General features: G+C 36.6%; 1 protein-coding gene and 1 pseudogene across 1 annotated transcript; one reads left to right on the plus strand and one right to left on the minus strand.

The window, feature by feature from the left end:
* Positions 1 to 3,780: 3,780 nt before the first annotated feature.
* Positions 3,781 to 5,851, minus strand: LOC119536318 (palmitoyltransferase ZDHHC2-like). The gene is made up of 2 exons (XM_037839077.1): positions 5,718 to 5,851; positions 3,781 to 5,649 (listed from the first exon to the last, which is right to left on the minus strand). Exon 2 carries the CDS (start codon positions 5,642 to 5,644, stop codon positions 4,676 to 4,678), a length of 969 nt encoding a protein of 322 aa, XP_037695005.1. The 5' UTR covers positions 5,645 to 5,649; positions 5,718 to 5,851; the 3' UTR covers positions 3,781 to 4,675.
* Positions 5,852 to 17,569: 11,718 nt separating this feature from the next.
* On the plus strand, positions 17,570 to 18,156 carry LOC119537140 (annotated as a pseudogene).
* The last annotated feature ends 8,827 nt before the right edge of the window (positions 18,157 to 26,983 follow it).

Below are 26,983 nucleotides of genomic sequence, written 5' to 3' on the forward strand. Positions count from 1 at the left end.
GTATCTTAAAACTTCAACTTTGTGAGACCAAAGGAAGACATGTTTATTTTTGTCCAAAATTTAAATTTTCTGTAGCACACTAACTTAACCTATCTGGCCAGTTTATTTAAACAACACAATTACATGGAGACTAGAATAGGGAATGAGATCTTGTTATTCTGTATAGCTTAATGTAATACTCTGATACATTCTAGAGTATTTGGGGCAGAAAATAAAAAAAAGTATTTGCAAGTCCCTTGAGGGGCTGGAGAATAAATATGGAGCTATTAAACTTCCCCACCTGGGAAATTCCTGATATTCTCTCAAGTATTAGATACTCCCAATTTAATAAGCCAAGACAATTTAACAGGCTTGAGGCTTGCCCTTATGAAACTTATTTCTGTAACCGCAAAGCTAAACCTACTTATAATTATGCCTAAGAGTCACTACCAGAGAACCTCATTGCTGTTCAAATGTGGCCTCTCTCTCTTTAAGCCAAACTCTGCAAATAAACTATTACCCATCCCCACCCACCATGGGATGTGACTTCCAGGGGTGTAAGTCTCCCTGGCAATGTGGGACATGACTCCCAGGGATGAGCCTGGCTATGGCATCATGGGATTGACAATACTTTCTTGACAAAAAGGGGGAAAAGAAATGAAACAAAATAAAGTTTCAGCGACTAAGAGATTTCTAATAGAGTAGAGAAGTCATTCTGGAGGTTACTCTTACACAAGCTTCAGTCAGTTATTGCAAATTGCCACAGTATGTGAAGCCCCAACCAACACTACTTCTGAAATCCCTAAAGAATACCTGTTCTAGTTTGCTAATGCTGCTGGAATGCAAAACACCAGAGATGGATTGGCTTTTATAAAAGGGGGTTTATTTGGTTACACATTACATTGTGTACCTTCAATGGAGGATGGCCAATGGTATCTGGAAAACCTCTGTTAGCTGGGAAAGCATGTGGCCGGCATCTGCTCTGGAGTTCTGGTTTCAAAATGGCTTTCTCCCAGATGTTCCTCTCTAGGCTTCAGCTTCTCTCCAAAATGTCATGCTCAGTTGCTCTTGGGGCATTTGCTCCTCCAGAGCAAAAGTCTGCTTTCAAAGGCCTCATCAGACTGTCTCTCATCTGCAGCTCCTCTCTTCTCAGCTCCTGTGCATCCTTCAAAGTGTCCCTCTTGGCTGTAGCTCTTCAAAATGTCACTCTCAGCTGCACTGAGCTGCACTGAGTTCCTTCTGTTTGTCAGCTCATTTATATGGCTCCAGTGATTTAATTTAGACCCACCCAGAATGGGTGGGGAAACACCTCCACTGAAATTATCCATCCAGAATCATCACCTACAGTTGGGTGGGGTGCATCTCCATGGAAACAATCAAAGAATTACAATCTAATTAACACTGATAGGTCTGCCCACACAAGATTACATCAAAGATAATGGCCTTTGGGGGGACATAATACATTCAAACTAGCACAATACCCAAGGATCTTTCTAAGAATCTGTGAAGTTTCTATTAAGTTTCAGAAACTTAAAACCTCCAGATTATTCACATGCCAGATAAGCCCTGAAACCCAGAGGTACCAGTTCCTCTCCAAGAACATCAACCAGCTGCATTCCCCTTGCCTGTCAACACCCCTTTTCAGTATGAAAATCTACAAAGGTCATTGCCCAAATATCCATGAAGATTGAGATAATGATCAAATGAGATGGAGGTGTTGTAACTGAGAAGTTAGGATTTAACAAATAATTGTAACTACTGAATTATTATATCGATATTTCTTTTTAATTTCTATTGTATCATAACAGCCAGAAGAAAATTCCTGAAATTGTTGAACTGTAACCCATACTATATTTTGAAATTTGCTCTATAACTGCTTGTTAAACTGTACCTTGAAATTTATCACTTTTCCACATATAGGTTATATTTCATAATAAAAAAATCTTTAAAAAAGAATGAGTCTGAGAGTGATGAATGTGGAAAGAAAATCTCTACAAAAAAAGAATGCCTTTTTAGCAGAGAACTTGATTGGACTAATGTATGGGCCAAGTAGTTCCCTAGCGTGCAATGTATGTGGAATTTTACCAGTAAAATCATAATTTGCTGGGTGTTTTTAATTTATAAATTTGCTTAATGTTACTTTACAGTTTTTCTTAAATTTTACAGAACTTTGGCTAATGCATTCATCTGAAATAGCATTCTCTTGGTTTTTGTTGTGTTGGCTCCCAATTTTTCTTCTTATTTCTGTGCATTATTTTCTTTTCTCCTATATCTCTAGGTAGTGTTGGTGGTACTATTTTTTTAATTATTAAGATCAAGGCTAATGTACCCTATTTATTTTGCATTTTAACACAAATTTATTAAAGGAAATGGAGCCTATGATTTTGCTTCAAAGCTAAGGATTGTAATTATATAATGCATATGACATCATGTTCTTATGTTTTATAAGTTGCTTTCTATTTGATTTCCTCATTAATTGAAAAGTTGTTCTGAAAAGCACTTTTTTTTTTTTTTTTTTAGGTCTGTTTGGTGTTTTATTCACTCAGGTAAAATTTACACTACATATTTAATGAGATAAACAACCATCTCCAAAAATTATAATCCCCTAGAATTAAAAACAAAACAAAACCCTTGAAAGTTTATCCACTATATGAAAAGAGAAATCATTAAAACTTAATGAAAAAAATTTATTTTTTTCAAATCTGATTCTAATGTGTTTTGACTTATGTATTTAAATAATTAAGTAAAAGACCTAAAGAGTCTTTAGGTCTTAACAGTATTCTAACAGGAAAAAGGATAAAAATCCCTCTTTTTTTCCTAGTCTCCAGTTTGACAGGTTTACTAAAATTTAAAAACAGTGATAAGAGGGAACACCTAATAGAATCCTGTCCAGGAAAATAACCCTAGTTCTGTGCTTTGCAAAAAATCTGGCTGAATATAATTCTTAATACACTACTTGCTGCTGTTGCCCTTAGGACTTCTAGCAGTAGCTATGGGCTCCAATCTGGCACTTTAGGTAATGAAAAATGATGACCATAAATAATTTAAGTTAAAAGTGAAAATCTACCACAACTTCTGAGATTTCTTAAAGCAGATTTTGAATTAAAATCGTTCACTGAAAAAAATTCTGAAAAAGACAGCTTTTCTATTGTTCAAAAACTGGCACTCAAAAGAACTATAAAATGATGTAGGCTGGCATTGATTCTTCCATAAACTCATTCAGTATAAAACTCAATATTTTTGCAAGGAGGAATAACTGCAAGGATCTTTTCCTCTGATCTTCTAGTTTATTTTGTGTTGAATTTTTGCCTAACAAAGATTTCAAAAAGTTTAATACTGTTTTCTCTTTGATTAAATACCAAAGTCCTTAGCTGTGTAGTTTTAAAAGGTAACCTACTTTAAATTCTCAAAGTCAGTACCAAAAAAATACAACCTATTATTCTAATTGCTAACTAACACTTACAAAACTTACATACACTTCATTCAAATTTTTAAAAAACAAAACTTTTTTTAAATAGTGCATACAGGCACAAGAGTTTCTCAGTGTATTTACTGAAGCCAAACATTTTGGCATTGAGAAACACACCACTGAAGTTTATCCTGAACTAAATTTCCAAACAGCGCACCACTTTAGTTCATGTTGAACTAAATTTCCAAAAATATATGATTTTTGAATATTTGCATAATTTAATCTTAATAGGTCTTTGAGGAATAATATAGTTTCACGGTCCTAGTTTTGCTGAGAGAACAAAGAAATATCATCGACATCACTGAAGTATTCATCCATTGACCCATCAGGAATTATTAATAGAAACTCCATATTTTTGTTATGTTCAATAGGAGGAATAACCTAAAAAGAGATTTTTTTTCTAAGTCAAACTGACCAAAGAAAGTCACAAAACAATCCTCATAATTGTTATTATAGATTGTCCTTCAATTTAAGCAGAGATGAAAAAAATATTTCTGAGGTAAGAGGAATGTGTTAGTTCTGACAAAAATTTTCTAGCCGATTGGCTTTATCAGTGAACTCAAGCTTCAATATTCATCATTCTTTTCCAGGAGGGAACAACGGCTAGAATTGGGTTAAAATCCAGCAAAACTGAATGGTGATGTTCAACATAGGCCCCTTGACTTTTGTCATGAGTTCATAGTCATTACAGTTCACTCAGTCTGAGGCTGGACTCACATCAGAGAAAGCCAACAAAAAAGTCTGATTTTCTACCTCCACCTTCTCATAGGGTAATAGGTTTTCAAAAAAAGCTTATCATATAATGTCACTGGAAATCTTTTAAATCTCACACAGTATAATAATACTCTCAATTTTCTGAATCTGAAAATCAGATGATTAGTGGACTTTTTATGTAATAAATTGTGCTATCCAAATATTTGGGTGAAAAACTAGCCCATAAATTTATTCCAAGTTTTTATGATAGAAGGTACTATCTCCCTTGATTCATAAACCATACTTAGTCTTAACATTTAACAGGAATTTGTGTTAGTTGAGACAAACTGTATATTGTATAAAAATGTATTATGTTTTAAGCAATGGCTTAGAGAGAACTGATCAACTCATATTTTGCATATCCAGGAGAAAGGAAATGTGAACAACTGGCAAATGGTGCTTTCCTTCTCTTCCATCCATCTACAGCACTGACACCTTACATTTATAAAATATGAATTTATTTTGCTTGAAGAGTTAAGTCTCATTCTCCAAGGTTAATGCAGGGTTGCTCATACCAGTTTTGCCCTTTCCCGAGTCTGTGCTGTTGTCCGTCCAAGACTGGGAATCAATAAGAAGGTGACTCTGGGACTCTCTCAATGGCTTTGCAGGAAATTGATGGTTTTCCGGATTTTCAACTGCTGAATTCAGTCCTGCAGGAGTAGATGGTTGTTCAGGATCCTGGTTAACAAGGCAGGTGGGAAAGGAGCAACCATCACCTAGACTTGAAAAAATAGGTAGTAACCAATACTTCTTCTCATCACCAAACACTTGTTGCATGTTTTTACTGAAACCCAAGCTGAATCCATTCTTATCTGTTCCATGACGAAATACTGGGCTTCTGAAAGCCTCTAATGTAGATTTATTTTTGCTGACTAGCCAACAATGATAGCCAAACAGAGAAGACAAGCTGACAGAAAACATAGCTGCAGCAAAGAATAAAAACATAATATGGAACTTGGCTTGAGTATCAGGTAGGCCATTTGTCCAAAATTTGATAAAATACTGTAAATCAGTAGCAGCAATAAATATGCAGTAGAGTAGAGAATAAGCCAGGAAGAGGAGGAAAAACTTATAATTTGAAAATCCAACACAATTGTTCACCCAAGGGCAATGATGATCCATCTTCAAAATACATTTATCACAGACAGAGCAGTGATGGCAGCGATCTGGTTTTACAAGTTGGCATCTGTCACAGTATCGGATTGCTCCAGACATGGTCCTTGTATAGATGGGAAGATCTTTGGCTGCTCGCCTAAGAACTTCCTGATGGGCTTCTCCTCTCGGTTCTCTCTCCAATAATTCTTTCTCTGCATAAGAGAGATGGAATTCTTTTGAAGGATTCATTGGTAATGTAAAGATAGTTTTCCAGTAGGACCAGACAAACATTGCAAAAAGTAGATGATAAGCAATTAGGCACACGACTTGTTCTCCAATGTTTTCCATGGACAAAAATCTCTCCCTTGACCACATGTCTAGCTGCCATTCTAGTTTTCTGCTCGCCTTCACAGGAAAACATCTACGCACAGCTGGATGGCGTAGGCGTAGTAGGACCAGCCCAGCAGGAGGCTGATGAACACGACCGGGATCCAGTACAGCACCTGCCGGCACCGCCGCCTGACGCTGCCCGGGCCCTAGGGCGCCATCTTCCAGCCGCAGCCACCTGCCCAGCTCCGCCGCCGCTGCCGCCGCCCGCGGGCCTGGCTCCGGGACGGGCTGGCCGCGCCCGGCGCCCCTGGTGGGACGGGCCCGAGGGGGGCGGCGGCCGGGTGCGCTGCGGCCACTGCCGCCGCCGTGGCGCTAACTCCCCATCCCGCAGCCCCGAGCCAGAGCCGCCGCCGCCTCCTGGCTGCTTCAGTCCGGCGGAGGCAGTGGCGGCGAGAGGAGGACGAGGAGAAGGAGGACCGCGAGGCGGCGGCGGGAGGCTCCCTGAAAAGCACTTTTAATGACATAACTGTGAGTGTATTCTACTAGCCCTTTACACAGTAATATCTAGTTTTTGAATTTATATTTTTTGCTGATGTAAATATAATACTCAAAATAAATCTTGAGCCTTAATTTTAAGAGCCAATTTCCCATTTCTTTACCAAGTGATTTCAGATATCCTTTTTGCCTCTTTTTTTTATTAATTTTCAAATGAGAAAGCTCTGCCTATGCTCATGGGTTGCCAATTCCATAATTCAATGGTATGTTTATTTCTGCTCCCCCGCCATCCTCTAGGCTTCAGAGTCATTAATTTATCTAAATTCTCCAAGCCACACCTAAAGTAAGTGTTAAGAAATATAATTCAGAAGTTATGAATCTTCTATATATTTACTGAGATGAGCTTTTCTGTTCAATCCCCTTCTTTCACCATGCTAGAATAACAGTGAAAGAATCTGTAGTTCTTTTTACAAGCCCTCTTCTTCCTGTATCTACAGCAGCTTTTTCTTGTTCTGATGATGGGTACAATATGCCACCATTAATGTTGTTAAATATCTGTTCTGTAAACTATCCTAAGAGTTGAGGGTAGGGCTCCTGAGAATGCTAGAATTTAGGTATATGTTTCTAATTTCTGAAGGGTCTCCTGCAGCCCCTAAAACACATGGCAGTATCGACTAGTTAGAAATGATGGAGAAAGGAGAGGCTGTTTGGAGGTTGAATGAGATGATAGAGAGAGGATGTCTATTGCATGATTAGAAAATAGTTACTTGGTATAAGGTGGTGTCTCCTAGTTTTATGGTTAGTTTGAGAAGCTATATGCATTTAGTGTCCTAATTTAGAAATTTCTAATCTCTTTGGAAGGTAAGTCTCAAATATGCACAATTAATGGTATTTCTCAAGTCTTGTTAATTAGACTTGGCATAGTGGACATTCAAGTATCATTTAGGAAATAATATTTAGTTCCTTCTTTCTATAATGTTGTTGACATTTTAATGTGTCTTACAAATAGCTCTGGGCATATGAATTCAAAATCAGAATAGCAGACTTAAAGTATAATACTCATATGATAATTGAAATCAATAATAATTTCCTTTTAAAATTGCCAAAACATTCTAAGTCATCCAAAGATGAAATCAGAAATCAAAGGGAACATTAGAAGGTATTTTGAAACAAATGAAAATGAAAACACAATACATCAGAATTTTGGAAACAACTAACCATTGCTTTTTTTAATTTAAAAAAAAAATACTATTTGTTATAAAAAAATTTTCCAGGAACTATTATTTAAAATAGACAGTACTTTAAGTTTATATCTCCCTTGATGTGAAATTCCTAATTTCTGGTAACAAATTGGTTTTCATTGTTTCAGAGGTTTCACTACAGAAGCGGGTATACATGCTTTCTTGTAAGCAATCATAGTATCCATAAAACAAAGTAACCTTCTTCTGTCAACAAACAGTGTTTTGTCATGGCCTCTTCCATATGTTTTATGATACCAGGAAGCAATCATAGACAAAATGATATCTCTCAAATTATTCCCACCTCTCTCATACATATATACACACACAGAAACACTTCTTTCATAGTCTCAGTTTACACACCAGTGTTTTCTGTTTGTAAACTTTTTAATTTATAAATTTCTCTTTATTTTAAAGGTCCTGAATGCTTCAGAAACAAGATTAAGCATCTTGAGTATAAATTTGGTCACTCACACAAAAGAAATAGTTCTTTTATCTAGTAGGTAATAGAACTGCTTTTTGTATACCTATCACTGCAAGAATCATAATGGAATTTAATCATTGTTTTGTACCACTTGCTTTCTTATTATATTGTTAATATCTAAAGTTAGAGACTGTGTCCTGTTCACCATGTTTTCCTCAGGGTAGAAAACATTGCCAAGTATTTTGAATAAATTAATAAACAAAGGCATCAGTAATGAATAGACAGAAAAAATATGAAAGATTCTCCACCAAGCTAGAGCTGAAAATAACCAGTAGTTTTCATCATGCCATTGTTTAATAATACCAATTTCCATTCTGGTACCTTCCTTCCCTGTGACATTCCATGGCTGGAGGCCATTCACACCTGGATGTCAGTGCCCTTCAGCCTTGTCTATCTGAATGCTCTCCTGGAAAATTTCTCTATTCTCTTTATTATTAGAATGTATTCCAATCTGCATGATCACATGCCATTTTTCCTTTGTATGTGTTCTGTGACTGTTCTGATCATTTCCTGTACTGCTAGGACCAAATCTTCAGCATATTTTGGTTCCATGAGAGGGAGATCTATTTTGAAACATTCATTAGGCAGCTTGGCCTAATAGATTATCTTGGTCATGGCCTTGACCCCTGTGTTGTGATTTGCAATCCTCCAAGACTTACCACTATCCTGATACATAGAGTTACTCAAGAACTTGGGCACGGCTATTGTCTTTGTGGAGCTTTGCTTTTCAGTCCTTAACAGTTCACACTTTGGTAGCTTCCCTACTGCTGAAGTAAAATCATCCCCTGTGAAGCCATCCTCTGTGAACTAAAATGAATTGAATGGATCTGATGAGGTACCATTGAAACCACCCTCTTACTTGCTGTGAAGCCATCATTTTCTTTGTAGGAATGTGTTCCAGTTTGCTAATGCTGCCATTTTCCAAAATACCAGAAATGGATTGGCTTTTATAAAGGGGGTTTATTTGGTTACAAAGTTACAGTCTTAAGGCCATAAAGTGTCCAAGGTAAGGCATCAACAATAGCGTACCTTCACTGGAGAAAGGCCATTGGCATCCAGAAAACCTCTGTTAGCTCGGAAGGCACGTGGCTGGCATCTGTTTGCTCCCAGATTGTGTTTCAACATGGTGTTCTCCAAAACATCAACATCAGCTTTCAATGGCCATCTTCAAAACATCTCTCAAAGCTGCAGCAGCACTGAGTTCCCTCTGTCTGAAATCTTATAGGTCTCAGGTAAACTAATGAAGACCCATGCTGAATGGATGCGGTCACACTGAAATAATCGAATCAGAGTTGTCACCCACAGTTGGGTGGGTCACATCTCCATGAAAACAACTTAATCCAAAGATTCCAACCTAATCAACACTAATACATCTGCCCCCACAAGATTGCATTAAAGAACATGATGTTTGGGGGGGCATAATACATCCAAACCAGCACAGAAGGTTTTTGATGACTGATTGAATCTCTTTACTTGTTATTGTTTTGTTGAGGTCTTCTATTTGTTCTTGAGACTCATTCTTTTTTGTACTTCACTTTCCTTGGAGATTTGGCATTTAAGGTCTTTTCAGAAATGAAGATAGCTCAGAGTTTTACAGTCAGCAGTAATAGAGCAAAGGGATCAAACAGCCTGTGTCCTAATTAGAGTGCAGCCATTTACTCTGTATCTTTAGAAGCTAGTTACTTACTTAGGATTTCTTTCCCTTTGTCCCATTGTAACTATAGGAGCTGCTATGTTCTTGGGCAGAGCACAAGACATCTACTTCTCACTTCAGCTACAGCAATATATACTTCAAAGGTTACATGTACAGGTAGGGTTCCTGGGCATACAGAATTGGAAAACAGTATTAACTTGGACAATAATTACAGTATTTTTATCCTCAAAATCTCTACAATTCATTTTGACTTCATGCTGGTATTTTAGTGAATCCTCTTCCTTTGCCTCGCCAGTACTCCTTTCTGTATCACACCTTACAAATCTTCTCTCTCTGCTTCTTGATAAAATGCCTTAAGTAAACTCACTTATTCTTGAGTCAGGTGTGTGTGCCAAAATCTTATGTAGGAACTATGACCGAGGGTTTAACCAAAAAAGAAGTGAAGGGGATTTTCCTTTGATGTTTTCTATTTTCAGTGGCATGAGATATCTTTGGAAAACCTCACCTGAACTATCCATCTGTCCTAGAGATAAGATAAGAAAAGGAACTGTAAATCTACTGGTGAGAGGAAAACTCTGAACAGAGATGTTAAGAGCTGGTGGTTCAAGAAATATCACAGTTAATTCAGATGTTAAGGGGAAGAAAAGGTAAAAAGGTAAGCAAAATGATTATATGGCATCTGGTCAATTTGAATTAGGAGTTTCCTCTATAGAAGATATTAATCCTGACTCCATCATTTCCTAACCACCTGCTTCCCCAGAACATTCATTTCTAACCTCTAATGTCATATAATTTTCTGAAGTACTTGATGAAGTATGCAGGGATCCCTTAGTGGTGAAGGAAGAAATGAGATGGCTGCTTTACCCTTGACACTACCTGTTCTGTAACAGGAAAATTTCCAGGTGTGTCTATATTATAACCTACTGGTTGTGTAGCTACTCTCAAGAATATTAATAATTCCAGAACATCAGCTTCCCAGGGGACAAGAAAGAGGCCCCAGTGTGGCGTGAGCTCAGGGTAGAGTCTGACAGATTCCAGAATAAACTTTTGAATAGGAAATAGCAACCATGTTGCCAAAGCTACCATGACCACATTTTTGTGGAAGATCAAAAAGATGTAAAGGAAATAAATAAATTCTTCAATAATATCTGTTTGAGTAAAAAACTCTTCATTGTGAACATACTTTTTGTCATTTAGTTAGTAAATAATTGAGTTTACACATTTGCCTCACACTAAATCCTTTCACATTTAAAACCATTTATTTTATATGAGATAATAATACAATTATAATAATATACTTAGAAAATCCAATATGCTAAAACTGAAAATTTCAATTTCTTATTTAATTAAAAGCATCATCCATTTCCCCCAGGCAAGGACTGGCCTGGTTGTAGAAGGAGACAGGGTGGGGGATAGTAGAGTCTCAGGACTGAGATTAGGGTTACACAAGCTCAAACCTCATGCTGGACCCTGAGAGTGGGTGCCTTGTTAAATGATGTGCCTGAAGTACCTCACTTATCCAAGTGTCATCTCTTGCCCTTCCCTCTAACCTTACTATGCTGCTTCTAGGCTGCATTGGGGCTGGAAAGGAAGAAAGAGTGAGAGACACGGTGCACATACATTTTAACTTCTTGGTGCTCAATGCCCTTTGTGGTAGGAGACAGCCAAATGCTCTCATGGCATGTCCTGGTGGAGCATCCTGACCTGATAAATTCACAATGCTCTGATGCATGTTATGCACACTCCAGCTTATGTATTTTGACTCCTACACTGATTATATAACCCATACACTGAAGTATTCTTAATCTGAGGCTAATGATGCTTAATCATCAGGGGCCTGCTCCTACCAAGGCAATGTGTTCACATGGTCATATGTTTGTAAAAATTGTAAGAGTAAGTTATTTTAACATAATCTGTTAAGACAAAAATCTCTTTTCATTCTGATTTTCCTTCTCAATTCAAAACCACAGTGATATATCATTTCATATCCACTAAAATGGCTATTATTAAAAATAGCACAATACTGTGAATGTAATTAACAACACTGAATTCCATATGTGAATGTGGTTAAGAGTAAAAGGATTGCCTGTTTAAAGACATTAACATTTATGTGTAGTATAATTCTCACTAAAATCTCATTTCAATTTGTTTTACATAATCAAATAAATTTTCCATAAAAGTTTTTCTAATGAATTACTAAGGGAATATTCATAATCAGATGAATAGGAAAATTATGAAGCAAAATTAAACCAAGTAGCAACTGGACATTAAGAATCCTATTATTTTTCTCATTATATGTTTTCTATTAAAAATAAAAAGGCATTATTTAAAACAAAAGAACAGGAAAATATTTATCTTCTCTTGTCTCATACCTATATGATAATTTTAAAAACCAACATTCTGGAACTTAAGCAGTTCTGCAGAGAGGCAGGCTGGAGATAAAGTTATGAAGATTTTCACTCCCCTTTTCCCTCCCCTCACCCCCTTTTTGGATTCTCCTATTAAGATATCAGCTCCAAGGACATAGATGCTAAATTCTGAACTTAAATCTTACTCCCAATGGCTTCTTTCTCTAACACCATGGGGAGGTCATGTCCACCCCACACCCATGGGAGACACATATCTGGAAACATACCCACAACTGAGCTCATTTGGAAAAGCTGTAAGTCATGAGAGAAGTGCAGCTTCCCTCAGGCCAAGTGGGCTCTCTTCCCATCCCCACAGGACCCCTGGTGAGGTAGGGCAATGCCTAGTGACTCTCATTTGTGTCATGAGCTAGATGGACAATAGATGGAAGTTTCCCAGATCTCATGTGAGCTGACAGGCTCAGAAAATCAGGATTGTGAAAGGTTTCTGGGGAGAGCTGAGCCTTTCTGGATTTGTGGTATTGACTAGCAGGCATCCCTACCCTATTATAGACTTAACTAGAACTAGACTTAACTGTGCTGGAGAATTGTGTGTAGGGGCTTCCCTACTCATATCAGTTCATCAAAGAAAGACTGATGACAAGAAGTTTGGGAAGGTTGATGTATTAATCCTATATTCTGGGCTAACCTTAAACTCTTTGTTCTTTGGGCAAGGTTTTATGCTCCGCAGAGCAGTGTTAAATGCATTATCTCTTTTTAAACTTACAAAAACCTATAGGGTATACATGTTCTACATGTTAATATGAAGAATTATAAGAATAATTTGGAATTAGACTTGGGTTCAAATTCCAGCTCTGTAAATTCATAGCAGAATAGATTTGGACAAATTATATTAAGCATTCTGAGCTTGTTTTCTTATTTTTGATATAAGAATGTTTACATACCTTAAAAATCGCTTAAGAAGTAAATGTGATAATGCATATAATGCAACTATCATAGCACCTAATAGATGTCAATTTATATTTATTTATTTTATTTTTTATTTTTATAAACAGATGGATAGGGATGTAGGCTGTAGCCAGAAGATTTATATGGCATTTATTTTGTTCTTCCCTAAAAGCAAATATCAATTTATTCCCTCCATCCCCTCTTTTTATCTACCCTGTAGTCAGATAAGGAATAAAATGATGGCTTATCCCTGAGTATGTCTTGAACAATTAATATTATAATTAGAAAACTGTTAATGCACCACAATGTTTAGGAATTCTTGATGACAGTTAAAAATCTATAATGATGCCACTGTTTGTCATTACATTTATATTCATTTTTTTACCAGAAAAATAATGATGTTACCCTATGTTTCCTTTTCTTTTCTTTTTCTTTCATTCATTTATTGAAACAAAAGCAAATATATGAAAATACATGGACTCTGCCCAGTAGAATTCACTATATAATAATAGAGATATATATGCAAAAATCAACAATAAACTATGACAAGATAGAGAATGGGTACTTGCACATACCATAAGGACACTGAGAACAGGTATGAATGATGGTTCAAGGTAAATAGAAAAATAGTCTCAGAGAATCTGATGGGTGAATTGGCTCCAATTCCAACCAAATGTTACTGAGGGATTTTTACCATAAAGAACAAAGAGACAAGGGCGCTGCCTTCATGGACAGAGAGTAGCTTAACAGTTCTTGATACAGAAAGAGATATGGCTGAAGGTATTTCAAGTAGTTATAATAATTCCTTGATATTTTATGAGACATCTCATCAATAATTTCTTGATGTCTATATTTATTGTCAATACTATTTTAACTCTGCATTATTTCTTACTTACAGTACAATATACAGGTCACATAGGAATACATTAAACACACTGACATTGTTAAAAATTTGAAACCATAGTGATGAACCTGTTTGCACTCTATCTCACACCTCTCCGTCCATCACCCAATTTAGAGTCTTCCTAAATTGGATGTATTATTTTAGGTTGTTTTATGTGATTATAAATCTATCAATATATATGTGTTTATATTGAATACATATGTATATATTTAATTTTGTGCATATGTTTTAATAGAAATAAAAAATGATATTTTTCTGATTCATATTTTTTAACTTGGAAGGCTTCTATTAGTATATATATAGAGATATACTGTTTATATTTAACTGATGCTGATATAAGTATGCCACAATTTTTTAACCATTCTGTTTTTTATGTACAATCGAATAATGTTTCTATTCTCACAGGCAATTTTACAATGAGCATCAATGTATATTCTTCCATATGTACATGTGATAATTATTACCTTGGGTGATAAGTAAATTGCTGTGCCAAAAATATTACTTTTAATAATAATGACTGCCACACGATTTCCTTTAAAAGGAAGCCATTATACAGAGTTCCAGTTTACACAAACCCTTGGTAACACTCATCACCAATATCAATATTCTGTTTGTTAAAAATATAATATATAGTTTATATCCTTTTAGTCTTACATTTTAATTGCCTAATTGCAAGTGAAACTGGGATCTATTTTAAGTTGATTGGGCCTGTGTATTTATTTCTCCCCATGTTTTGTTCTCCCCCCAATCCATTCTTTTTCTATTGGGAAAACATATTTAAGTTACCTAAAACATAATATAATCAGTTTCCTAAAGGGATAGGATAAATGGAAAGTGCAAAGTGACAGCATATGAGAAAAAGAGTATTATGGTAGAACCAAAAATATAGATAAAAGGATACAAGGGTTTCTTTTAGAACAAAGACATAAAAGAAAATGTGTAAAATAAGCATTAGTCCAATAAGTATACACCCAAAGATAACTGTAGACAAGGATAAGGACAAGAGTATGTGTCTGGTGATGTGAGTTTTCCATGAGAAGGAAGAGCTTATCTTTGAATGTAAGTGAATTGGAGAAGATTTAATTAAAAAAAGAGAAAGGTTTAGATTTGAAGCAGCACCTATACAGAATGTAGAAGTAGGTAGAGTTTCAATTAGTATACATAATCAAAGCAATTCTAATGGTATTTCCTAATGATTCTTATAGAATCATCCCTGTCCTCTCCTAGATACATACCTGCAAATATACTGTCATATCATTAGGGCAATTTATTACCACAATTAAGAATGTGTATTGTGGAAAGCAGGGTACAGGTTCCCAGAGGCCAGAATATAAGCAGGGAATGGGGTGTTAATGCTTAAATGTAATTTCTATTTGGCATGATGGAAAGGTATTGGTAATGGTTAGTGGTGATAATAGCACAACATTGTGAATGTAACTAACAGCACTGAATTATGTATTTGACTGTAATTAAAAGACAAACTTTTAGCTTGTACATATGCTACTAGAATAAAAATTAAGGAAAAAAAAGGACTGTACAAAACAATGAACCCTAATGTACACAATGGGCTGAAGTTAACACTACTAATATAATAATACTCTTTCATCAGTTGTACCTAAGAAACCATAGTAATACAATGTATTAATAACAAGTGCGATATATGGGATCATTGTGTTTTCTGCATGATTTTTCTGTAAACCTACAGATTCTCTCATAGCATATGTGGGAAAAACTACCTATTCAAACACACACAAAAAGGTATGTGTGCTCTGAAATGTGTTTGACTAGAAGCAGGTCTATCACTTTCTAGCTATGTACCTTTATTCAAGTTAAACTTTTCTCATAATAAAATGGGAGTAAAATTTAAAGGTGTTAAGACATAAAATGATTTCATAAAATTAAGTGATTAATGGTAAGTATTTAGAAATATTGCTATTGCATTATAACATAATATTTCAATAATATGGGTTCCTCAAATTATTTTTATGTCCCAATTTATACCATGATTCATAAATCCCATTCTCTAGACTTCCCAAAGCATTGTTGACTAGCATATTGAGGCTTATCCATACCAGAGAGACTGTAAGGTAAAATAACCATAGTAAGCACAAACTTTGGATATGAAACTTCAAAGACAGCCTAAGAAGCAAAGGAGTGTTTCATAAGAATAACCCAATATTGGTGTCATAATTTCATGGGCACTGATTTAAAGGTTACTTTTCCTATTACACTAAAAGACTCCATAAGCTACAAATATCTATAAGAGTGGGTAGAGTAAAAGTAGTGTCTTAGGGACACAGTGAATTGGGTTAATGTAAGAAAAAATAAACAAGAAATAAACCTGTCTATTGAGGAAACAGTATGGCTTTCAAATGCTGTTCCAACTGTTTAAAGAAATGGGACAAGTTTAATGGGAAAATTTCAATCTTGGGGTGGCTGTTGAGCTCCATCAATGCAGGGAAAGTATGCTGAGCCCTGCAAAAAGCAGACATCAAAACGTGGATGCAGTATGCTGTCCATAGGGTGAACTTAATCAAGAGCTAGTCGTAAAGTTTTCTGCCTAGTTGGATACATGTCAGGAGATGAAGGAATTTCAAATTACAGATTCTAACTCTATTCCTGCAATTTTTGACTGCTAAGGTCAGGCATATGCACAAATTCTATTGGCAGAAGAGAGTCATGAATAGTGCATCACATAGTCTAGTTACTGCCACACTGTAATCAGGCTCACTCTAACTTTGTCATCATTATGACTGTGTCCCATGTAGGTGAGAATGAGCTTCTTTCTAGTCATTCCTCAACAACAGTCTCCACACTCTCCCAAATTTTATTTTTTCCTTCTCAAGGCTTCATGCTATAACTTGGCATGACCCAAAACTACTATGACTAACATATAAAAATATTAGGAACCTAGTCTCTAGCTAGAACCTCTTATCATCCCCCCTGTCTTTTGTTACAACCAGAGTATTTCTTATCAAATATTCTGAACTCATGACTCTTATACATTCTTCAGCTTTCAACTGAAGAATTCTCCTTGGGAGATTTGAGGATTTTCTGAAATTTAACTGTAGACTTGGTACTTAGGTATTTGCTGTTGTTTAACTGAAAATTGTGTATATAGACATATGAAAAATATCTATGGCAAAATATTGGTCAAAGTTATTAATTCATTTCTATTTACACATAAGAGATCCAAACAGCTACATTCATCTAAATAAAGAGAACAAAATACTTATCACACTTCTCAATAAAGAGTTCCTCTATATAATATAGGTGGATATATTTTGGAGGCAGTATGACTTTAAAGTAATGTCTGCAACAAGATAGACAAAATAATTTTCATCTAAATATTTACAGGCATTTTAATTATCCAATGTCCTAAATTCCCTGCCTTTCAGCTTACTTAACAGATCAGAGATTTTAAAAGGTATAAATTGATATTTTGTTAGTTTACAGGAATATCCATGAAAAGACATCTAAACCTTCTAATACCTGTTATGACAGCACACAATAATACTGATATGTATCCATCAACCTTCATTCTCATTGGCATCCCTGGGTTGGAGGCTGCCCACATCTGGATCTCCATCCCCTTTTGTGTGGTCTACCTTCTGGCTCTAGTGGGAAACTCCTCACTTCTATTTATCATCAAGACAGACCCCAGCCTCCATTAGCCAATGTACCTTTTCCTCTGCATGCTGTCTGTGGCAGACCTTATTGTAAGCACTACAGCTATGCCAAAACTTCTCAGCCTCTTCTGGTTCCAAGATGGAGAGATTCCCTTTGAAGCCTGCCTCACTCAGATGTTCCTGATACACTCTTGCACCACCATGGAGTCTGGATTCTTCCTAGCCATGGCTTTTGACCATTATGTAGCCATTTGTAACCCATTAAGACATTCAGCTATTCTGACACACACAGTAATTGGAGGAATGGGTCTAGCCATCGTACTCCGGGGAACTGTGCTTCTCAGTCCTCACCCCTTCCTGCTACGTTGGCTTCCCTACTGCAGAACCAGTATCATTTCCCACACCTACTGTGAGTTCATGGCACTCATCAAGATAGCCTGTGCAGGGACAAGAATCCACAGAGCCTACAGCCTAATTGCTGCCTTCCTTACTGGAGGGGTAGACTTCATATTGATCATTTGTTTCTATGTCTTCATACTTGATACTGTCTCCCACCTTCCATCTAAGGATGCTCGACTTAAGACCTTGGGCACTTTTGTCTCCCATGTCTCTGTCATCTTGTGTCCTATACTCCAGCTTTCTTCTCTTTTCTCACCCACAGGTTTGGGCACCATGTGGCACCCCATGTTCACATATTTGTGGCCAACATCTATATTCTTATCCCTCCCATGGTGAACCCCATTATCTATGGGGTGAGGACCAAGAGGAAACGGGACAGGTTCCTGAAAGTTTTCTGTTTTCCAAATCTCTGAACTAAATCCTCTTATTGGTTTGTAACGTAAGACCAAAACTTTATATTATTTCTCTAGAATGCCTGGTTTCTTTACCATGTACCTCTTTTAATAGTTATGTGGCTGGAATATTTCTATGTGAGTAACTTATCCAAAAATATATCATATATATTACTATTATCAGTGTAATTATACATATATTATATATTTCCTGAATATATAATTGGGCTACTGTCAAAATGAGGATCTTGTTAGGCTTCTAAAACATTATTTAATTCTAATCACTATGACTATCAGGCAGTGTATTGAAATCTTCCAATTCACATAAATACCTGAATATGTCATTGTAAAAAGCATGAGTTTAAATATATCCTTTGTGGTGTCCAAGGTTACAGAAGAGCAAGAAGCCACAAAATAATCTTACTTTCTCCTCTCTTTTCCTTAGTCATTTCAGCAACACTCAGGAGTTCTTCCAAGGATGTTGTGATTAGTGTTTTTTTTTTTAAACATATTGTTCCATTACTGATCCCTCCCTCTTTTGGGAATCCTAATCTTGGAAAGGAAACTTATCCTTTTATACTGTTATCAACACACACATTTAAAAATTCCAGTCACTTTGTAGTCACTGCCCTGGATGAATGTGGTCTCCTTGATACTACAGGATCCCTAAAACCATGAAAGTTTACCAATAAAATAAACTAGCATTGTATCTGTTAGATTTTTATTATGGTAAAAATGGTAAGTTTGTGTTTAATGAAATTAGGTTATTATTCTAACAACTTTATTTTTTTTACCTCTTGTTTTTGTGTTTCTTGCCCTGCCTCTATGTAGCATTTTTGTGTGAGGATCTCCTCAGATATGGTCAACCCAAGTCAGGTTTTCCCAATCCAGTGGGGCCCAAGTCTCAGGAGGGGGTATGGAGTTTCCTTGAGAATGAGACCTTCCTGTGAGGCCCTTAGACTCTGTGCTTTTCCTATGCTGTCCAGCAGGTGGTGCTTGCCAGCCCGCAGTTCCCCCACCAGTGTAAGGAGGCCAGGAGCCTTTAGATCTCCAGGTGACCCTGACCCTGTTGGGTGGGTGGCTGACTGACACTAGTTTCTGAATTCCAACCCCTGGGATCCGAGTTCCCAAAAGGGCTGGGAAGTTATGGTGTTTAGTGAATTTTCTCCACCACTAGACTTATTGCTTCATCTTTCAGAGCTATCTTAGCTCCGCTCTTTCCTGGGCCCAAATTGCAAGTCTTTGAGGCTTTCTTTATTTGGCTTCTTAGAATAATTGTTTTAGAAAAAGAGAAAAAAATAAAATAAAATAAAAAGAAGGGCCCAGTATGGACTATTTACAGTCCTTGCAGATCTAATGGGCTATTGAAATGCTAAAAGACCAGGAGTTGAGGGCAATTAAGGAACAATCAAAGAAGCAGAGAAGCTGACTTTTCAGACAAGGGCTCTCCCTCCCTGGATTTGCATATGTGTCTGATTCTGTTTGAGCCCTGCCCTTCTTGGTATTATGTTCACGTGATTCCAAAGTCTCTGTTTTTATTTTGTTTTCTATTTTTTTGCTGTTTTGCTAGCCCTGTCTCCTCTCTGCTGGGCTGACTGCTCCCAGATTTTCCAGTGTCTGCTCTCAGTTTATCCAGGGTTGCAGCTTTCATTCTCCCTCCTGGTTCCCAGCACTGACGGCCCCTCCTCCCATGGGACTGTGCCTGGAAGGCAGGGGCATAGGCTCCCTGGCCATGAGAACTTACAGATTTCACTGATCTCAGCTGTTCCAAGCATTCGTGAGTGTTGTATGAAATTTGTTTAATCTCAAATCCTCTGCAGTGTCCAGTCCATGCAGTTCCCAACTTTCTACCAACTGCCCCAGAGGAGTAACTGCAACCTACACCTCACCACTCTGCCATCTTGCCCCCCCATCTGATTTTTTTTAACTTTAGAGTCTCACAATCACAAAGGCAACACCCTAATGTTAATGAAGGAATTTGAGTCAGCTCAGAACTAACCATTGTCTTATTCTCAAATGATTAGCTTAGTTTTAGCATAGCTCCACTCCCTTATATTTGTAAATTGAGCTGCTTATACTTGTTATTGAAATGGTGAGAACTCCATCTACCCTAATTTGAATCTATAAAAATCTTGAAATCCTTAGATGCTGGGAGACAGACTTTTAGGCCCATAGGCCATCTGATCTGCTTTGTGCCTGGCAATAAACTTCCTCTCTTTGAAACCCTGGTAGACCAGGAATTGGTCATTTGAGTGCATTGTGCAGAGAACCCAACAACTTGGGTTCATATACCTAAAAGATTTGCAAGCAGAGACTCAAATAGATATTATAAAACCAATGTTCCTAGCAGCATTATTCACAATTGCCAAAAGATGGAAGCAATGCAAAGGTACATCAACTGATGAATAGATAAACAAAGTGTGGTTTACACACACATTTTAATATTATTCAGATGTAAAAGGAATGAAGTTCTAATCTATGTGACAGCATGGCTGAACCTTTAAGACATCATGTTAGTCAAATATGTTAGACACAAAGAATAAATATTGTATGAGCTCACTAATATGAAATCCATGAGTTTGCTTATTTGAATCTAGAGTGTAGGTTAGCAGGGAATGGGCTGAGACTATTGAGCTAATATTTTAATTATACAGAGTTTCTAATTGTTTTTATGGAAAATTTTGGTAATGAACAGTGTTGATGGTAGCACAACATTGTGAACTTAATTAATAGCCATGAATTATATATGTGACCATGGTTAAAAGGGGAAATTTTAGGTTGTATATATGTTTCAAGAATAAAAAAGTATATAAATGGAAAGGTTATTTAGAAAGTTTACAGGATCTAGACGTAAAGTTAATAAGAATACGTCAATGAAATTAGATGCATATACATGCATAAATCATACAAGATGCATACTTAAGAAATATATAAAGAGTATAAATAAGTATAACAATAAAAATGATAAAATTCCAAGTCCTATGTTCAACAAAAGCAGTGAATTGGTACAAAAGTGCTTTCAAATAATTTCCAAAATCTAAAAGAAGCCTTGTTTACATGTTAAATCAAACAATGCATCTAGATAGGTAAAAGTACTGTTTGTTTAAAGGTGCCAAATTTATCACATTAACATTTAGTTATAATACAATTCTCATTAAAATCTCACTTTGATATTTAATTAAACAAATTTTCCATAAAATTTATTCTAATGAATTATGAAGGGAATAAAGTATATATTACAAATCACAACAGGGATTATGATGTAACAATGTACAGTCTAATAGGATTTAAATACTCAAAATCAGATGAACGGGAAAATTATGAAATAAAATTAAACCAAACAGCAATTGGACAATATGAATGCTATTATTTTTCTCTTTATAGTTTCTCTATTAAAAATAAGAAGGCATTATTTAAAACAAAAGAATGGGAAAACACTTGACTTTATTACCACCATTATTAATATAAAACCCCCTGCCATGTCCCAATACCACATCCCACTGTTTGTCTGATCAGCCCTAGTCACAGCAGTCCTCCTCCTCCTCTCACTCCCAGTCTTAGCCGCCGGATAGTATATGATATTTTTAAAACCAACATTCTGGAACGTAAGCAGTCCTGCTGAAAGGCAGGCTGGAGATAAAGTTAGGAAGATTTTCACCCCTGTTTTCCCTCTCCACACTCCCTCCCTGGATTCTCCTACTATTAAGATGGCAGCTCAAAGGATTTAGAAACTGAATTCTGAACTCACATCTTACTCCCAGTGGCTTCTTTCCCTAACACCATGGGGAGGTCATGCCCACCCCACACCCATGGGAGACACATATCTGGAAACACACATACAACTGAGCTCATTTGGAGAAGCTGTAAGTCCTGAGAGAAGTGCAGCTTCCCTCAGGCCAAGTGGGCCCTCTTCCCATCCCCACAGGACCCATGGTGAGGTAAGGCAATGCCCAGGCGCTCTCATTTGGGTCATGGTCTGGGTGGACAATGGTCAGAGGGAAGGTTTCCAGCTCTCTAGGCATAAATGAAAGGTTCACAAAATCAGGATTGTCAGAGGTTTCTGGGGAGAGCTGAGCCCTTCTGGATTTGTGGCTCTGAGGAGCAGGCATCCCTACTCTATTATGAGTTAGGACAAGAACTAATTTTCCTGGAGAACTGTGTGCAGGGGTTTCCCTGCTCATGTCATTCATTGTGATGACAGGATGTCTGGGAAGGTTGATGGATTAACACTATATTTTGTGCAAACCTTAAAATCACTGTTCTTTGAGCTATGTTTCATGTTGCTCAAAGCAGTCTTAAATGTGTTATTGCTTTTTAAATTTACAAAACCCTATATGATATACATGTCCTACAGGTTAATATGAAGATTAGAGACCTTGGAATTAGACATGGGTTGAAATTTCAGCTCCATGAATTCATAGTAGAATAGATTTGGGCAAGTTAATTATGCTTTCTGAGCTTGCTTTCTTATCTTTGTCATAGCAATGATTACCTACCCCCCAAATCCATTAAGGAATAACTGGGATAATTCATGTAATGTAGATAACATAGCACCTAATAGATGCTCAATTCATGCTGATTAATTTTATTTTATTAAGAAAAAACAAAACCATGTGGATAAGGATGTGGGAAATAGGCAGAAGACTATATAGGGCACTCGTTTCATTCTGCCCCAGAGCAAATATCTGTTTAATTCCCTCTCTTACTCATTCCTGTAGTTAGATAAGAAATAAAATGAAGACTAATCCCTATGTATGTCTTGAGCATTTAATATTACAGTTGGAAGACTGGTTAATGCACCACAGTGTTCGGGGATTATTGAGAACTGTGATAACTCTAAAATGATCCCAGTGGTTGTCATTACATTTATATTCAAATTATTTACCAGGAAAAAAATTCCCTATCTTTTCCTTTTCTCTTATTTTTTTTCATTATTTATTGAAACAACAAAAATATATGAAAGTATATGGTCTCTACCTAGTAGAATTCACTATATAATAGTAGAGGAAATAGAAAAGACAGGTACATGCACATAAGGACACTAAGAGTTGTATGAATGATGGTTCAAGGTAGCTAGAAAAATATTCTCAGAAGAGCTGATGGGTGAGTAGCCTACAATTCCAACCAAAGTCACTTAGGCATTTTTACCATGTCTGTTTCTGCTTCATTCTTACACATCAAGAAAAATCATAAAATCTTCCCTCCCATATTCTGGGTAGTATCTTTAACCTGCCCCACAGTTTTGGGCCCTGGACTCCATTTTTGGTGTCTATCTATAATCCCTTCATTCTACTGAAAGCTCTACTCAGTTGGAACTGGCCCCTCCCCGTAACACTCTAAACCCAGTTGACCATTAGAGATAGACAGATATTTTCCCACATGGGTGTTCCTTAGGCATTCTCTGTTCCTGTGGAAATTCCCTCTGCTTCAACCTGAGAAAAAATCATTCGCTAGGCTCACAGACCCTATTCCTTATGCAGCATTAGTGGTTATGGTTCCTCAGACTTCTGGAGCCCCTATATAGCCAAGACAAATGAGAAGCTTCTTTAATCACAGATATAGGAACTAGTGGTTTTCCAGATTCTTTGGAAAACACAGTCACCACCATGAGCATTCTAAAAGGAGAAAGAAACCATAAGAATGAAAAGTAATGAAGTGATGTGTAAGCAGAAGTGGCCTACAGTCCTGGGTAAGTCTGATACAGGGAAGCAGGAAGAAGTGAAGAGGATAAAAGACAGCTAATTTGTCAAAGAAAAGGAGAGAAGACAATGTGGGCAAAAAAAAGAGAAAGATATTGGTATTGGGTAGTTGGAAATAGACTTGGGTAAGGAGAAAGATGAATGAATTTTATATGAATAAAAGGTATGATGTGATATAGTAACATGAGATATGGTTGGCTATTTTAGAGAAGTGGTCAGAGAAAGTTTGAACAGAGTGGTAAGAAAGAGGCTTAGACTTTTAGACAAGTAGAACAGAATGCCTGTAGCTTGCTAGACAAGAGGCATGAAGATATATTTTGAGATTAGAAATAATAAAACCATCAGAGGAGCATTTTTGGTGATTTGAGCATGGGAGAATAAAGGTGAGGAGGAAGGGAAATGGGGACAAACGCAGATGTGTACTTGAATTTCCCTTTTCTTATATAAGAGGAAGAAGACTTCCACTATGTACTGTCTTAAAAGTAGTATCAGTGGCTTTCCTTTAATACTGAGAGCAATGGAAAGCAACCAACACACTGCAAACACGGGAATAGCTTCACCTGGCTATGTTTTAAGACTTTACTAACTGTTATGAGGAATATTGATTGTGGAGGTGGCACATGAGTGGAAAGAATAAGATGAACTAAGAGGATAATAATAGCATAGAAGAGAAATGTTAATGGCAGTGGTAAGGGGGAGAAATGAATAGATTACAATACTTTGGACGTAGATTCAGTATGACAGGTTGATGAATTGGATAGGGGTAAAGTTGTTCCAGTAATCAAGAACAATGCCTTCCTTTTACACAAAGCAATTGTACATGAAGTGATACATTTATCAAGATGGGACTATTAAGTGACATCAAGAATTCTGTCTTGGTCATGTGGTGTTTGCTGTGTCTATGAGACACGCAAGTTGAGATATCCAGCAAACTGTTGTATCCATCTTTACTCTCCTGGAGATCAGTAAAGCAATCAAGGATGGAGATGTACCTTGAAGTCATTAAGGTATAGGGAGTTCTTTAAATTACATTAATGGGTAAAATATGTTAGGGAAATCATATAGCTATATAAGGGAAATAAAACCAGAACTAAGAACTGGGACCTTATTACAACTTAGAGGAATCTGACAGTGGAGGAGGACCCAACAAAGATTGAAAAGTATCAGTTAGTGTGCTGAAAGGAAACAAAAGCAAGTGTTGCTTCCAAAAATATTATGTAGTTTAAAGCATGGCTGTCACATGCTGCTGAGAATTCTAGTAGGATGAGAACAAGGATGTGCATTTGTGTTTGGCCACTAGAGTTCATAGATTAACTTGACTACAGCTGTTTCAACAGGGGCCTGCATATGAAGCCAGTTTTAAGGGAGATGAAATGAGATAAGGAAATATAGATTATACAGTATACAATGCTCTCACAGCTCCTTTTCACATATTTTTAGATGATTCCAATAGCTACATCATCCTTCAGAGGTGATAAATTTCTTATGTATCTATTTTCAGGCTTTGTCACCAGAAATACCTACATATTCCTATTTCTAATTTCTAGGCTTTCAACTCTTACCATAAGGAAATGTGCATCCCACTGTGTCATAAAGCCCAGGCTAAGTATCTAATTTGGAAGCTTTCTGGTTTCAATTCCTCCATTCCTTTGACGTTTACTTCCTCTTGACTGGAACAACTCATTTTGCAAATGCAGTTGGATATATGCTATAAAGATAGGGAATTTTATGGGAGCTAAAGGAGCAAAATTCAGCTGATTATCTTCCTTCTCTCTATACTTTCTAGGTCCCAACAACCCCTTAAGGCAGCACTCTGTCTACAGAGAGTCTCACAACTCACCCCCTTCTCTCCCTCACGTGCCCAACAAAAGCTGTCATTTTCAGGACCTGCCTCCATCTGTTTGTTTTCTTCTAGACCTCTCTTTTTGGTGAAACACAAAGGGAAAGCAGCAGAAGGGTTAAGTAATATAATACTTGAAGAAATTCACAAGATATGACAAGGATGTTATTCAGGGAAGCCTAGTGAAACAGCAGGGGCCATTTTATGACTGGCATTCACATTCCACTCCCTAGTGTGTGATGAAGGATCATCACAGAATGGAATTGAGGCTAGTTTCTGATGTGAGGTAGAATGATTCAGTGGAAGAGGAATGTGCTTAAGAAGCAGGGGAATGGCTTCTAATTATCATTTTCCTTTAGATTGCTGAATGATGTCTCTAAACTTCAATTACTCATCTATTACAGGGCCTCTCTGTTGATCTCATAGAGATATTTTGCTGCTCAACCAGGAAAAATAATAAATATATAAATAATATTAAGAAGTCTAAAAGCATTCTTAGATATTAAGATGTGATTAGAGGTCCAGAATTAAGTTTAAGGAATTGTCTAGTAGGATCTCCTTTTTTTAACTACATAGAAACCTTAATTCAAAGCTTAAAAACCTGCATGAAAAGTCAATGAAGCATGAGGGATAGGACATATGTAGTTAAAAGGCAAGACTTTAGAAACAGACTTAAGAAGCTATTTTGACAGGAAGAAAGTGTGGTGGCAAAATAGTTTAAGTATCTAAGGGAAGCAAATTTATTATTTGTATTTACACTGCTGTGGCATTCGGTATTGCAGGCGGTAGTCATAAGGATATAGTTTCAGCCTCTGAGCAAGACATCACACAGCTGCAGTGACCAGATAGGTGAGGGATCACTGTTCTGTGAAACCTCAGTCTACATGATAAGATATTGATATTGGCATTTATTAAAGTTATTAAATTTACATGGCCTTGGGCAAACCATTTCTGTTTCTAAACTTTATTCTACTTGTTTATAACATGCCTTTATATTGATTTCATAGAAATATAATATGGTACAAATATGACAATTTAAATGTAAATAATTCCAATTGGAAACAGAGTGTGGGAAGCATTTCTGTGCATATATTATAAATGTGTATGTGTGTGTGTGAGAGAGAGAACTTCCTAGAAATGATGCCAAGACCAGAAGCATTACAGACAACTACCTGATAGCAACTGTTTAATGGATTAAACTGTAATATCTTAAGAAAGGGAGAGTGATTTTGGGTAAGTTTGCAAAACATTTGGCAAAGGAGTATTTTATAAAGAATATAGATAGGTTCTGTACAAAGCAATAAGAGTA

The sequence above is a fragment of the Choloepus didactylus genome, chromosome 6 (assembly GCF_015220235.1).
Source record: "Choloepus didactylus isolate mChoDid1 chromosome 6, mChoDid1.pri, whole genome shotgun sequence".
Classification (NCBI taxonomy): domain Eukaryota; kingdom Metazoa; phylum Chordata; class Mammalia; order Pilosa; family Megalonychidae; genus Choloepus; species Choloepus didactylus.

Coding starts and splice junctions, on each gene's coding strand:
- LOC119536318 (XM_037839077.1), bottom strand. CDS start 5,644: ATGGAAAACATTGGAGAACAAGTCGTGTGCCTAATTGCTTATCATCTA.